Genomic DNA, 11,405 nt, shown 5'->3' on the forward strand with positions numbered 1-11,405 from the left:
TTTCGTATCACGGTTTTGAGACATGAGCAGACATCATCAGATAATCGGCGACGTCACCATATCTGAGGAGAAGTTATCAAAGACAGGCGAAAGATACCAATGGGACAAACTCATAAGTCGAAAATAAACTGACAACGCCATGGCTTAAAAAGAAAAAACCAACAGACAAACAACAATAAACAAAACACAACATAGAAAAACTAAAGACTGAGCAAGACAAACCCCACCAAAAACTTGGGGTGACGTCACAATGTTTGAGGAGACGTTATCATGCTTACTTTCGTCAAGCGTAAAATTTCTCAGGGAGTGGAAAGACGCGTAATAGAACGATAAAAAGATTATCTGGTTTTCTAATTGAAAAAAAAGGTTCTCATTGTGACTCGCGGCTGACATTTTACGATATTCAATGTGTAGAAACCCTAATAATGTATAAATACTTGACCGAACTTTTGTACATGTTTGAATACCTTGTTTTTCAGTTTTATAATGTATAATTTCATATCATATTTACTTAAATTAAACGTATAATCAAAATACCAAAGTGTTAGATATCAGACAAAAAGTTGAAACTTGTAGAATCTCAATGAGTTTTCAAATAACAAGTTTACAAAACATTGAAAACAAGTATTTTTGCATGCACATGTTTTACCATATATGCAAAAGAATTGATTGATTAATTCCTCTGATTAATGAATAAGACATTGCTAGTGAAATCACTTGATGTTTGTCATTGATATTTTATGATGAATATGTGCTGATAACACATTAACATCTCTGTAATATCATATTTTGCACTCATTCAAAAATATAAAAAAAAACATCTATTACAATAATTGTTACACATCTCATTTATAATGTTTCTTCAGTTTTTTTTTCTTTATATATTGTATCAAGGTTAAAATTTGTATTGTTGACATTGTTGAAGGAAAAACATTATACTATTTATAGATAAGAAGGGCTGGCTTAATGCTGTCTTCCCGCCTTGTAATGAATTCAGCTGACCATGTAACTTTTAATGAATAAAACTATCCCAAAAAGAATTTGTTTCACTGTATAAATCCTGAATATATAATGAATGCTTCACATTAAATACCTGAATATCTCAATTGCAAAATAAAGGTTAAAGATATGATAAAAGACAATGTGGAGTGTACCGTCATGAGACAGCAACCCAACAACACATCCAACCAGGTGAAAACATTATATTCTCCAAACAGTAAAACAAACATTAAGAAGTGACAAATAATTACCGCAAACACATGAACATGTGACAAGTTTAACAAACATTATAATATCTCTAAACGCTTTATTTTAGTGTTAATTAGTGGATAAAAAAAAACGTAACGAAAACATTACTCAAAAAAAGGCAGCACAAGGGAACAAAATTATCTATGATGACTTTTTTTATGTAATTACATTATAATCGATAGCAAAAACACAAACTATAAATATAATTTTAAGGAAAGCACTTAGTTTCTGAAAGCAAACTTCAGTTTTGCTGATATGATGAAATCATACCTCACTTTGATACTGGTGGCTATACTTCAGAGTATATTTCATAACGTTGTTCGAAATAACACTATCTTTGTCAATGTGAAATAAAAAGGATATGGGTTATGTGACAAATAATCATCAAAATTGTCAAACCCCAAGTAAAAACTAAATATTGTTACATCTTACAGTGATATATATGATTGAGTGCATTACAAGTTTCATCAACACAACCTTTTAAGAATAACTGTACAATAAAATAGTATTTGTCAGAAACGTTGGCTCTCTTTTTAGTCATTAACAAATATTGATAATTCTCTCATCTGATTTAAGAAAACAAGAAATAACTGTTGGTAACGTTGCAGTAGTTGAAAACAACAAAATTTGGATGGAAAAGTTTCAAAGACGATTCTTGTTAGAACTGCAACTTTGGCTGTGCTTACTACTGCGGATATCAAGAGACACATATGTTTTATATCCTTTTGAAATATGCCGAATAAGAATAATTTTAAAGCTAAAATAACATTAAACGGTCCAAATTGTATTACACCAGATAAATTTGTCGAAAAACATTTTTCTTTAAAAGTTAGGCGAAAGATACCAAAGGGACATTTAAACTCATAAGTCATAAATAGTCTGAAAGCGCGATGGCAAAAAAGAAAAAAGACCAATGGACAAACAACAGCACACAAAATACAAATCAGAAAACTGAAGACTGCTCAACGCGAACCAAGCCAAATACTGGGGGATCTCAGGTGATCCTGAAAGGTATGCAGATCTTGCTCCACATGTGGCACCCGTCGTGTTGCTCAAATAAGTACAACACCGGTGATCAGTCTAGTTTGGTAGGTCACATTCGGGAAAAAGGGGAATATTTCCGTAGTCATCTGTGAAACAGATATTCCGTACGGTCAATCAACTTGTGATGGCGTTTGTAAACTTTTCAAAGTGATGACATCGACTTCACCACTTGGTTTCTTGCTTCCTTGTGATCACAACCATCTATCAGGGAAACCGTGATAGGAAACGCAAACCCTGGAATATCGTATCAACTGTAAGATATAATATGTAGGCGGTGCTGGAATGTTGCTACATAGAAATGGAAAGTTCAAAATTGGGAAGCTGAACTCTTTTGTCTTAGGTTTGTTTATCAACCGATCCTCATTGTCAACTTTATGATGTAAGTCGAGATATGAGGCATACTTAAATGTATATGTTGTATCCTTTATTTCCTGTTCAATGGGGTAAATGCGTTCAACATATTCACTTTGAATTATTCAGTGTGAGTACATTATCTATATAGCGGAACATAAAGGTAAAGGGCAATGTAAGCTTCTGTTCATTCTTCCTATCTAAATGTGCCAGTATTAAGTCAGGAATTCCGTCAGTCGTTTTCTTTATTTATATATAAGTGTGTTTTTTTTAAGAATTTTATGTTCAATGCAGATTTTTGTCTTTGTAATTTATTCACAACTTTTCCAAAATAGAGGCAATAAATGGTAACCAAACATGCCTCATGCAAAATGTTATATACTTACATTTAAGTGCCTTTTCAGGTTAATATGTTGTTGCTAACTTATAAGCTTATACAAAAGATCTTTGGTTATCCATACACAAATCTTGGATGTAAGAAATTAAATGTCACTGTATGGCCTTCAACAAAGAGCAAATATAGATATTAGAATATGTGGTATGAGTGCCATTGAGACAATTCTCCATCCAAGTCACAATTTGTAAAGGTAAACCATTATAGGTCAAAGTACGGTCTTCAACACGGAGCCTTGGTTCACACCGAACAGCAAGCTATAAAGGGTCCCAAAAAAGACTAGTGTAATATCAAACGGGAACACCAACGGTCTAATCTATATAAAAAACGAGAAACGAGAAACACATATGAACCACATCAACAAACGACAACTACTGAACATCAGATTCATGACTTAGGACAGGTACAAACAAGTGCAGCGGGTTTAAACGTTTAAATAGGTACCAATCTTCACCCTTATCTGAAACAATAGTGTAACATCACAACATAGAAAGACACACTATACAATATCAATTGAAATGGCTTAACTCAATCAAAAGACATTTTAACACAAATGAACATACACTGAACGAATAAATTCGATCTATAATACAATGTAAATACAAAATCAATAAAATAAAATAAGGGGTGAATAACTAAAGGCAACTGTAGTATACCGCTGTGAAATGTTAAACAATTTAAAAAAACAACAATAACCTTGAACAAAAAGCCGCCAAATACAATAATGTACACAGGTAAATGAAACCAATTTTGTTGTAAGGTATACAGTTTAAATGGAGAACGGAAATATGTTTTACAAAATAAATAATTTTGTTGTTCATAGTACGAAGGAGTGAAAATTTATAGTCATACCAAACACTTATCAAAGCTGGTATATAGACGAGATATAACCCTGAATAAGTAAACATTAAATAACAAAAAAACATTACAAATAGTATCAACAGGTCAAATAAACAAGAAAGTACGATTTAAGAATACTCGCAGTTACTGACAGCTAGTTAAAAGCCAAAACAATTAATAATAAAAAATCATGCATCAGCGACTAAAATCAACTAAACACATCCCAGGGATTTAGTATTTTACCGTCAAGAACAGTCAAAGAAGACATAACTTGTGCAATGCCAAAAATAAATGTATCGACAGGCAGTAGTATTTAGGAGTTTAGAAAAAAAATGAACTTGGATGTGTCTTTATACATCCCGTATGAAAAGAATACAAATTGAGTTATGTTTTAATTTGCTGATGACAAAATCGTAATTTGGGCCAATGTAAACTATATTCAAAGATCTAATTACAACATTGGTAAGATAACCTTTACTAATAAGTTTGTTTAAAGGTTCGATGAGTTTACACGGATCACAAAGTGATTTCCGCGCTTTTAGTACAATATTACCGTAAACTTTAGGGTGTGAAATACCGTTTTTAATAAGTTTTCTACAGGTACAGCCAATTTTACTAATCAAATCTTTGTATCTATGAAAGAATTTAGTAAAAGTAAATTTATGGTAACGAAATCCCTGACTTAATAATTTAATTAAAATCTATGACATCACTACACACACGGGCATAACGAACGAGTTGGGATATATAAACACCGTATGATGGTGCCAAAGGAACATCGCCGTCTAATAAAGGAAAATTAACAATAGGGAATAAAAAATCGTCTCTTTTGTCGTAAATTTTAGTATGGAGTTTCCCTTTAGAGATTGAAATGTTTAAATATAGAAAAAGACAACTACTGTTGTTTGTGTTAGATTTAGTTCAAATAAGTTCCTTTGGGTAAATTTCGGTAGTAAATTTAGAGAACTCTGGATTATTTAACGAAAAAATATCATCACGATAACGGTAGGTATTGTTGAATGTATCAACCAATTGTAACAATGACGTGTCTTTACTGAGTTTGGTCATGAACTTAGATTCATAGCAATACAGGAATAAATCTGCTATTAAAAGGGCGCAGTTAGTGCCCATAGGAATACCTATTAATTGTCGATACACTTTATCGCCGAAACGTACATTGACGTAACAATGACGTGTCTTTACTGAGTTTGGTCATAAACTGAGATTCATAGCAATACAGGAATAAATCTGCTATTAAAGGGGCGCAGTTAGGAATACCTACTATTTGTCGATACACTTTATCGCCGAAACGTACATATGTTGTTCAGGGGAAAATTTAAAGCTTCAATCATATCTTCACATTTCCAGTAAGTGTATCTAGCATACTTTCCTTTTTCGTTACAGAAATACGCTTTAAACGAGTTACAGCAAATTAAGTTAATTGAATCTGAAAACTTTTTCTTGATAAGATTGTGTGGAAGTGTAGTGTAGAGAGTAGAAGAATCATAACTGTCAACAGAATTAAAAGGACCATCAAAAGCATGTATTTTATCTAAAACCATTATTTTCATAAGCTTTATTACAAAAGTTAATAACAAGTTTGATAGTATTAAGGGAGGTAGTTAGAAGCACTGATAGATTAGTAGTAGAACACTTACTAGATGCGGAGATGAAACGGAATTTAAAGGTTTTTTGTGCAATTTAGGTAACCAGTACATAGTAGGGGCTTTCAAATGTTCGGAAGAGGCTTTGAGCTGGGTAGTGGCAGTGATATGCTTGTTTACAATTTGACTCTCTGAAGAGCGTACGGACCTGAATGTAGAAGAATCGATAATTTCGTTTTGGAGAACTTCCGTGTAGTATATGCGTCACACCACCACTACATTATTGGCTGCTTTGTCTGTCGGTACGAACACAAACCGCTTTGCGAGTACTTGGAGTCTATTTTTTATTCTAGAAATGGAAATATCATGGACCCTATTACTAATTTCAGAATTGTTTTCAAAATGAGATATACGAATATGAACAGTTTCTTAATTTTATTCAAATAACTGTCTAGAGATTTTTTAATTCAAAAGAAAATACTAACGGCCTAATTAATAACAATACACATTAGGAAAAACAAATATGACAGACATAGACCAACAAAAACCACTGTATTACAGGCTCCTGACTTGGGAAAACCAATAAAGGAAAAACAAATATGACAGATATGAACCATCACCAGCCACTAAAATTAAAGCCGCCTGACGCTGGCCAGCCACAAGCAGAATGTGGAAGGGTTAAACATGTTTGAGAGTGCACAAACAACCCCTTATTCTCGAACAGTTGTGTAACAACAAAACAAAGGAACTATAAAATCAGTTGGAAATGGCTTGACTCATTTGATTGCCACGAAACATAAGTAACAACTAAATAAAGACAAAAGATTCATAATACAAGAGTACTCCATTTAATGAAAGCTTGTTCAAAGCAGGCAATTAGTAATAAATCATATTATGCCATACCTGTTTATATTTAGTTGATTCATTTTGTTTATTTTTATTAATTCAATTTTTTTTAATGTTACAAAAAGTACAAAGAAATGCTTCTGGGGAATTTGAAAAGACGCATTATTAGCATATGATGCTGGTTTTTAGCCGATTTGTTTACAACAAAATTTACAAAACTACAATATCCATCAGTCTTTGACTTTCAAGCATTTATCGTTTGGCAAAAAGCATACTGTTTTTCCTAGAAAATAAACAAATTGCCTTATCAGTTTTGATCCATTGTATATTGTCACAAACAAAAGCCTCATTTATCAATCTGTGGTTTAAAAATCCATTATTTATCTTCGTTTGTTTATCAAAACATGTCTCATAAGTTTTGATTTTTTCACCGAACGAACAATATATAAGGCTTTAAGAATCAACCATTCAGCACCACACTGTGTCATCTTATCGGAGCTGAACAAATAAGAATCAAGTAAGTTTCTATTTTCCAAATTCATTTTCTCTGTCAGTTTTACATTAACTGTATAATGTTAGCTATTGTCAACAACAGTTATTATTTTTGTAATTGTCGGCAATGTCGACTGTGTAGGGAAAACTATAAGCAGATGCCTGCATAAGAGTAAACATTTATATTACTTGCAGGTCTTTCTTTATCTCTTAAAGAGCAAAAATTTAGGCTACCATTAATGATGTTTCTAAAACTACAGGGGATTAGTTTTGTGGTTGTATCTTTTACATAGATCAGAACTGTTATTTTTAATACAATAACAAGACAACATTATTAATAAAAATCCTTGGGAATATCAATCATTCATAAATTAACTACTCCAATCCTCCAAATTATGAAATGTTTAGATTAATCATAACAATATTTTAATAGTTTAAAATACGTTTTAGATATGTCTGTTTCTTAACTCGCTATCGACAAGTTTTCGCAGTCGTAGATCGTTAGACACCAGAATAGATATACAGTATTTTTTTTAGTTTTACAGATTGTTTTTTCTATTCCCGATTGTGACATTTAGACTGAGTGTGGATATGCAATGCGGCTGATGCATGCATAGTCGTAAACGCTTACCATAACGACGTACACGGTCTCGCTCCATTTGGATTCATGCGATTTGTTACTTTGATTTGTCTTCGTAATCGATTTATTTAGATAAGAACATAGGTAAACTACTGTTTTCTCAATCAGATCACACGATTTGATTAGATATAAATTATTTTTTTTACTTTTGCTTTCTTCAGAAAACAATCTTTAAACTTCTTTATGCAGATTAAACATCTGTGTCCTCAGATCATGAAAATTTGCAATTTCTTAAATAACATTGATGGACATATGAAAATAAACATGAGTTTTAAAGATATATTCTAATATTTTCCATTAGAACGATACATAGCAATTCTAAATCTAACGTTGAAAATGATATTAAAATTGTTAAGGAGTATACATATCTTGGTATATTATTTGAAAGAATTTTTTTTGTAAACATTCCATATCATTTGAAAGAATAAGCCATTCAGACATTGTATGAAGTTTAACCGCCTCTATACAGATAACGTCCTTTTTTTTGAATAGTTGAAAGTTTGGGGATACGGTTATCGGATCTCTTCTACTACAAATTAAATAAAGAAAATTACTTTGTCATCAATGACAAAACATATGCATCATATTAAAGTATTTATTTTAAGATTTGTTCATAAGTGTAGTGTTATTTAGTTCCTTGTGTGTCCATGTAATAGCTACTTCCCCTCAAATTAGTACTTGCTCGTTGCTCAGCTTTTCAAATTCCAGTGTAAGAACTCATGATTATAATAATTATTGGTTTTAGTTAAGTGGATGTCTATTTGATAGCTGTGGTATGAATTAAAATCTTTCAAAATATCTATATGTCAGCAAGCCTCATTATCAACCAACTTCTCAATTATGTTTGCTAAGACAATCTTCTTTTTTATTCTGAGTATTAAAAACACAATGACTCTCTAGATTGATCTTTATTTGTAGCTTTAATGATCCCAAATCATACTAATTACGAAAAGCCTCAAATCGTAGAAACGAAAAAGATTCTCTTATAACTCAGATTAGTATCAAAAAGCCCCATTACATTTGAGATTGACAAAATGGATTTTTAAACCAAAAAATGGATGTAAAATAATATGCAGTGGTGCATATCTTTAATTAGCATGTTAGTACATAGGAAATATAGTATAATTTGCTCCTTTCGGTATTCATGCGATCCACTCAGTTTTTGTTTTTTTGTTTTTTTGTATTTTCTTAATCGATTTATGAGATTTGAACATCTCTATAAAAAAACATCCTTAAAGATACCAAATTATAATTTTGTACGCCAGGCGCGAGTTTCGTCTTCAAAATACTCATCAGTGACAATCGTATCAAAAAAGTTTAAATACTGGCCAAATAAAGTACGAATTTGAGAAGCATTGATGACCCAAAACTCCGAAAGATTTGACAAATACGGTTGTGCTAATTTATTTCTACGGTAGAACATTTGGTTGTAAGTTATTGTTGACTGACCTTAATATGCTAATAATTATACATACGATCAACTGATTTCCACACGCTTTTTAAAGGTTTAAGCCGACAAACACCTAAAACTATATCGTATTCGTAACCTTAAAACGATCTCTATTCAAATACAGTCAAATAAAGTTTCTTCTTGATATCCTGGAAATCCATGTGCAAAGGTTTTTGTCAGAACTAATATGCATAACTAATAAATAAATTTCCTCTTTGGTAGAATGAAGATTACAATTTGTCTGCTGTTTGCGCTCTGTAGCGCAGTCAGTGCCCACGGATGGGGTGGTGGATGGGGGAGTCGCGGTGGACGCGGTGGACGCGGTGATGGATGGGGAGGTGCATGGGGTGGTGGATGGGGAGGTAGTAGAAGATACGTAGGATCCGGACATGTATATGTTGAAAGACAGCCTTGGTGGGGTAGCTATGGTAGATATGGTGGTAGAGGCGGTGGATATGGTGGTTACAGTGGTGGATATGGTGGATATGGTGGATATGGTGGTTCCAGTGGTGGAGGCGGTGGAGGCGGTGGTTATGGTGGATATGGTGGTTATGGTGGATATGGTGGATATGGTGGATATGGTGGATATAGTGGTTACAGTGGTGGATACGGTGGTGGATATGGACGCGGGGGTGGTTCCGGAAGTCGCAAAGGTATGATAATTTTGTTTGAATATTTTTTTTTTAGATAAATAAAAGCTGCACCGCTGTGGTTTGTCTATTTGGTTTTAACAAATATAAGGATATGTTATTCACTTACCTTTCCTCCATTGTTTCACACTGTGAATCATCATGGATAATAACATAAACGGTGCCAGTTTTTCTGAACCATATAACATGCTTTCTCAAAAGGAATATATGAATCAATAAAAGTTGTCTTCGAAGCTCATTTTCACATTACGCTAGTTTGAAACAGAAGTTCCAGGAATGCCAAGGTTTTTTTTCTTTTTGAAATCCGATACAAATACATCTAATCAAAACGAAAATATGGCATCATGGGTAGTAACAGACTCCAGACTTATTAAAAGTGAACTATTATAACATTGTAAGATGCGTTTATATGTAATACGAATTAAAGGACATACAGATAAAGGTTTATGAGACAAAATTCAAACAAAACAAAACCAATAAGTAAAGAAACAAAATTAAGAATGAAAATGGGAAAAGTGTAAAAGAGACAACAACCCGACCAAAGAGCAGAAAACAGCCCTTAAACAAAAAGTGTACTAGTTCAGTGGATAAACTCCAAAATATATCAATGAACTAAAATTAAAGACACATACACGACTAACAAAGGCCAGAGGCTCCTGACTTGGGACAGGCGCAAACTGCGGCGGGGTTAAAAATTATGTCTTTCAAAGAATGGAAAAAGTTTGTCTATATCAAAAGTACTGATTGATTCCTAGACTTGAGAAGTTAACATACAACTAGTAAAATTACTAAAATATTTTTTCTATTTACTTTTTTTTTGTAGGATATTAGATGCAGATTCTTTCCCACAACGGACAACGGATAATGTTCTTTTTTTAACATTTAATATATTAAATATTGTCTTAGCATTCAATTCATGTTGAAATTTTCTATTCCAAATGTATGGTAACTTCTTAGACTATAGCACACCTAGATTCAAAAGGCAGTGAATTGACGTTTGGAAGAGGGTAGGCTATATTGAGTAAAATGTTATCAGCTTCATGTTTTATCTGTTTCCATCGAATACGTCTCATTTCATTAGTCCCAAAATATCATTCTAATCAAACCGTCAATATTCACCGTTTCCGAATCTAACGGGTTGTTGGCTATTTCATTGTTCGTACCCAAAATGAAAATTACGTCACGTCACGTCAAGTAGATGTGGGGCATGTGAAACAGCCTTTCGATTACAATGAATATCAAGACATTTAGAGGGAAACATACAGTATTCAACGATATACAAATGTCTATACAATACATGTAAAGCTCTAAATCTTGAATTTATAAAATTTAAGAATAAATAAGACTGAAACATTCAGAGATCTTGCATCAAACTGCAGTCTGCAAATATATTTTCTCATTTATATATGACATAAGACAACAGCTAATGAGGATTCTGGGATAGGACTAGACTGATAAATCTCTCTCAAACTGATCGATATCTGTCTTAAATCGGATCGATTGATTGATTAATTGATTGCTGGTTACCGCAACTTTCAGCACTATTGTGCTATTTCCTGGCGGTCGTCAGTTTTTATTGGTGGAGGAAGCCGGAGTGTCCGCAGAGAACCACCAACCTTCGGTAGGAAAACTGACAATCCAATTAATAAAGACTGGAGTCGAGTGCACCTGCCACTTGCGGGATTCTAACTCACAATCTCAGTGTTGACAGTAGTTCGACTACTTAGACCACTCGGCCACTCGAGGTTTAATTAGGTTTATACTGATTTCGATCAGTAGACCTATAAAACGTTCATAAAATGAAAAAAAAAATGATTTTCCAATCAGAAAAAAACCTTACATATCT

General features: G+C 32.9%; 1 protein-coding gene across 1 annotated transcript; it reads left to right on the plus strand.

Annotated features, from left to right (window-relative positions):
• The first annotated feature begins 6,762 nt into the window (after positions 1–6,762).
• Positions 6,763–10,472, plus strand: LOC127736003 (TATA-binding protein-associated factor 2N-like). Its single transcript, XM_052246500.1, has 3 exons — positions 6,763–6,844; positions 9,132–9,562; positions 10,383–10,472. Exons 2-3 carry the CDS (start codon positions 9,133–9,135, stop codon positions 10,388–10,390), a joined length of 438 nt encoding a protein of 145 aa, XP_052102460.1. The 5' UTR covers positions 6,763–6,844; position 9,132; the 3' UTR covers positions 10,391–10,472.
• Positions 10,473–11,405: the final 933 nt, after the last annotated feature.

Source organism: Mytilus californianus, unplaced genomic scaffold, assembly GCF_021869535.1.
Source record: "Mytilus californianus isolate M0D057914Y unplaced genomic scaffold, xbMytCali1.0.p SCAF_3, whole genome shotgun sequence".
Classification (NCBI taxonomy): domain Eukaryota; kingdom Metazoa; phylum Mollusca; class Bivalvia; order Mytilida; family Mytilidae; genus Mytilus; species Mytilus californianus.

Coding starts and splice junctions, on each gene's coding strand:
- LOC127736003 (XM_052246500.1), top strand. CDS start 9,133: ATGAAGATTACAATTTGTCTGCTGTTTGCGCTCTGTAGCGCAGTCAGT.